Source organism: Limulus polyphemus, unplaced genomic scaffold (assembly GCF_000517525.1).
Source record: "Limulus polyphemus unplaced genomic scaffold, Limulus_polyphemus-2.1.2 Scaffold6031, whole genome shotgun sequence".
Classification (NCBI taxonomy): Eukaryota; Metazoa; Arthropoda; class Merostomata; order Xiphosura; family Limulidae; genus Limulus; species Limulus polyphemus.
In genome coordinates, this window is record NW_013671641.1 from 44,186 (window position 1) to 48,852 (window position 4,667).

The 4,667-nt window shown below is 33.6% G+C and overlaps 1 protein-coding gene across 1 annotated transcript in view; it reads right to left on the reverse strand.

The window, feature by feature from the left end:
* LOC106473272 (probable chitinase 2) overlaps positions 1-4,667 on the reverse strand; it is a 30,796-nt gene that overhangs the window by 18,727 nt on the left and 7,402 nt on the right. Inside the window, exon 3 of the mRNA XM_022401737.1 lies at positions 935-1,191. Coding sequence (XP_022257445.1) covers positions 935-1,191 — 257 coding nt within the window. The remainder of the gene's footprint in view (positions 1-934; positions 1,192-4,667) is intronic.

A 4,667-nucleotide genomic window follows, 5' to 3' on the forward strand; every position in this document is an offset into this window, starting at 1 on the left:
ATCAACGCAATTTCAAGTTTTGAACAACTCGACTTCAAGATCTACATATCTACATGTGCTGATGTTTCCGTTTATCAACGTTATATTTTAAGATCTATGAAAGAACTCAGCCAACAGATGTTTCCGCATATAAAAGCTATCTTCAAGTTTTGTACACCAAAAAACTTTTCAAATATATATAAATTTTCGCGGCTACTTAGCGAAGTTAAGCGCTTTATTGTGCTGGATGCACTCATTGCATCGATAACCAATCATTTTTGCCAACAATGCATTGTATTCCGTCTCCTTTGCTTAAAAGTTTTCCTTATTGAAAGAACAGATGGAACGACAAAATATGATTGTAAACTAGACAATCATATTACATACATGCTGTGATCCAAGGGATTGGGTTGAAAGCACATTTTTTTTATTCATCACTAGTTTTAGGAAAATTATTCATCCATTTTTAGAAGGTAATCGGACTTATTTAAAATAACAATACCATTTCCTTTATCAGATTTTATTATCACAGTGTTCTCATTTTTACTTATTTTCCAACAGCATCAAAATCCCCCTTTATTAGGCCTAGATGGCCAGGCGGTTAGGGCGCTCGACTCACAATCTGCGGGTCGCGGGTTCGAATCTCCGTTCTACCAAACATGCACATCCTTTAGGCCGTGGGGAGGGGGGGGGGTATAATGGGATGGTCAGTTCCACTATTCGTTGGTAAGAAAGTAGCCCAAAACTAGCTGTCCGGACTTGTGAATATCATACAATACTCAAAACAACAGAACTCCCCCGTGTCCAGAACAAAACCATATTTAGCATACATTCTTACTTTTAAAAGACGAATAAAGTTTTGTTTATCCTCCGGACTTGTCAATATCATACAATACTCAAAACAACAGAACTCCCCCGTGTCCAGAACAAAACCATATTTAGCATACATTCTTACTTTTAAAAGACGAATAAAGTTTTGTTTATCCTCCGGACTTCCGCCTCTCTGTCCAGGGAACTCCCAGTCAAGGTCCACGCCATCAAATCCGTACTTGAGTACAAACTGGACTATGTTTTTAACAAACTTGTTTCGTCTCCACTTCCAGGCCACCATATTCGAGAATTTTAGTGATCCGTCAGCATAGCCGCCGACTGCTATTAAAGTTTTAAGACTCTCGCTTTTGTTCTTCAGGTCGTTAAATCGCTTGAAATTTCCTATAAGAAAGGTGCAAAAAAAACAACAAAGTATCATCACAGGAGTATACTGGTCCCTTCAGTTCTAAATAACAATTGTTAAATTAAGGATTAAACGTTAACGAATTGAGCGTAAACATGAATAAATAGTATGACAAAACATATAGCGCAATGTTTGATATTTCATAACGTATTTTACATTTATACTGCAGTCTGTCCTATTTCGTGATCAGTGAAACCTCTAAGATTGTATTTTTCAAGATAGGTTTTTTGAAGATTGTTTAAAGTTTGTTAGAACATATGTTAGTACATCCATAAATCACGATGTCTACTGAAAGGACGAAGTTTTTGGTTAATTTTTAAAAGTACATAATTAACCTTTTAGTTACTGTAGTTTGTAATTTTCTCTTATTTTGTATAATTGTAAAGAATCGTTACAATCATTTCATTAACCCGATTGTTATTGAAGTTTTAATACTGTTTATATTTCCATAGCGGAGGAGATACAGTTTTCGAGTATTTCATTGAATTCAATCTTTTTAAACATATATTAAGATATATGAATGAAGCAATGTTTTAATTTTATGAAAACTAATTAAAAGTTAAAATAACAGCAAATTTTTATTCGAGTAAGTATAACGTTTCAGCCCACAGTATCGAGTCATCATCAGGTAATAATTACAGTATCGAGTCATCATCAGGTAATAATTACATTAAAAAAAGCAGCAGAGCAGTTGAATTCAACTACTACCTTATGATGACTCGATATTGTAGGTATTATGTGATGATGACTCGATATTATAGATATAAACGTTATAATTGTTAAGATCAAAACTTGCTTATTGTAAAAGTCGCTGTTAATGTCATTTTGAATTAATCATTGAATTAATTAGATACTTCACTAAAACTTATATAAAACTTTAGTTTTATTCTTCTGATTGGACCTTGTCCAGGTTTACTGATGATATGTGGAATTCTTCGAAATCTGCATAACTCAGTGACAAGTGGTAAGTCGAAATAAACTCGGCAACAAATTCATTTTTAGTGAAATAATTTCTTTTGAATTCACTAAACAAATAATGACATCGGAATGAACCAACTAAAAACAATATTATGATTTTACTCCAGTAGTCCTTAAGCAGTTACTGTCATTGCATATCAATGTAATTTCATATTGAAGGCTAAAGAACAAGCATTTGATAATTTATTTAAAGATTTTCAAACTTTCTGAATATATACACAGTGAAATTTAGTTGGGTGTAAATGTAGGAACCAAGTAAGACTAATAATGAAACTTATAGTTATTGACTTTAATACTGGTTTTAACAGAATAGATGCAGGCATGATCTAGTATTAGCATGCCAGACTGCAGATTGTGGGTCTAAGGTTCGCGTGCGATACCTCAAAGCGCTCTTCTACTTTCAGCTGTGGTGCGTTCAAGGAGTAACAGTTTATCTCCTTATTCGGTTCCAAGCCCATTTAGCAGCAGGTGCTGCTGATTGGTTGTCTTCTCTTCTGGTCAGTGTTTCCAGATAAGAGATTTCTGATCAGGCACATGTATGCATAAAGTGGAATTCAGGTTGAATATGCCAATACCAATCGACGAAAGAAAAAATCCTTATTTTTCTGTCGGTATTCAGCCTGACATGGCTTGGTGTTTATTGCGCTTGAATCGCTCGTGGGATCAAATGATGGCGCAGAACACTTAAGCCCTTTTTAACCGAGATGACGTTATAATTTCAAGCCTACTATTTGTTGGGAAAGAATAGCCCAAGAGTTGGCGATGGGTTATGCTGGGCGATTGCCTTCTCTGAGGTCAGCAGATCAAAATTAGAGAAAACAGCAAACATCTTCCTAGCTTTACTATAAAACATTGTTTGTAGTATATGTATGATACAAGAAAAACATTTATTTTGAAGCTATTTCACTAAATATGCATTCATTTTTAACGACATTAATGTCAGGTGTATGTTTTTAGAATATATACCAGTCACTACTGTTGTTAAAACAGATTTGGAATTTTGGTATTAAACAGTTATTAAATATTGAAATGAAACATAAAAAATATGGTGTTTAAATCCTTTAAATGTCAGCTTGAAAACGTTTATTTGATTCTCAAACAGAAGGGCAGTAGATTTGATTATGTTCATTTATATGACTGGATCTGTACACAAAATAATAGCTGGTTGTTTAAATGCAGGAAGAAAAAGTTGAATAATTAAACCAACTGACATTGTTTTAACAGTTTTATTAATAAGCCAGCTGAAGTTATATGTATCTATAAGTTAGATGTAAATGAAGAAAAAAAATGTTGTTACTATGCTTGTAGTTTTTCATACCATCTGCTGAACGTAAATTTGAAAATTACTCGATATCCTTCGAATGTTTATTACAAATGTGTCTAGGCAACATATCTTTAGTGGTAGTAATGAATTAAATGATAATGTTAAAACTCATGTTAGTGACGTAGGTTTATTGGTTTTAAATGACAATACTTTTAAATATTATAAAATAATAAAGGGGATTGGTTTGAATTTCGCGCAAAGCTACACGAGGGCTAGCTGTCCCTAATTTAGTAGTGAAAGACTAGAGGAAAGGCCATATTTAGCATACATTCTTACTTTTAAAAGACGAATAAAGTTTTGTTTATCCCCCGGACTTGTGAATATTATACAATACTCAAAACTACAGAACTCCCCCGTGTCCAGAACTAAAACCATATTTAGCATACATTCTTACTTTTAAAAGACGAATAAAGTTTTGTTTATCCTTGTGAATATCATACAATACTCAAAACAACAGAACTCCCCTGTGTCCAGAACAAAAACCCCGGAGGATAAACAAAACTTTATTCGTCTTTTAAAAGTAAGAATGTATGCTAAATATGGTTTTGTTCTGGACACGTGGGAGTTCTGTAGTTTTGAGTGTTGTATGATATTGACAAGTCCGGGGGATAAGCAAAACTTTATTCGTCTTTTAAAAGTAAGAATGTATGCTAAATATGGTTTTGTTCTGGACACGGGGGAGTTCTGTAGTTTTGAGAATTGTATAATATTCACAAGTCCGGGGGATAAACAAAACTTTATTCGTCTTTTAAAAGTAAGAATGTATGCTAAATATGGTTTTGTTCTGGACACGGGGGAGTTCTGTAGTTTTGAGTATTGTATGATATTCACAAGTCCGGAGAATAAACAAAACTTTATGCGTCTTTTAAAAGTAAGAATGTATGCTAAATATGGTTTTGTTCTGGACACGGGGGAGTTCTGTAGTTTTGAGTATTGTATGATATTCACAAGTTCGGGGGATAAACAAAACTTTATTCGTCTTTTAAAAGTAAGAATGTATGCTAAATATGGTTTTGTTCTGGACACGTGGGAGTTCTGTAGTTTTGAGTGTTGTATGATATTGACAAGTTCGGGGGATAAACAAAACTTTATTCGTCTTTTAAAAGTAAGAATGTATGCTAAATATGGTTTTGTTCTGGACACGTGGGAGTT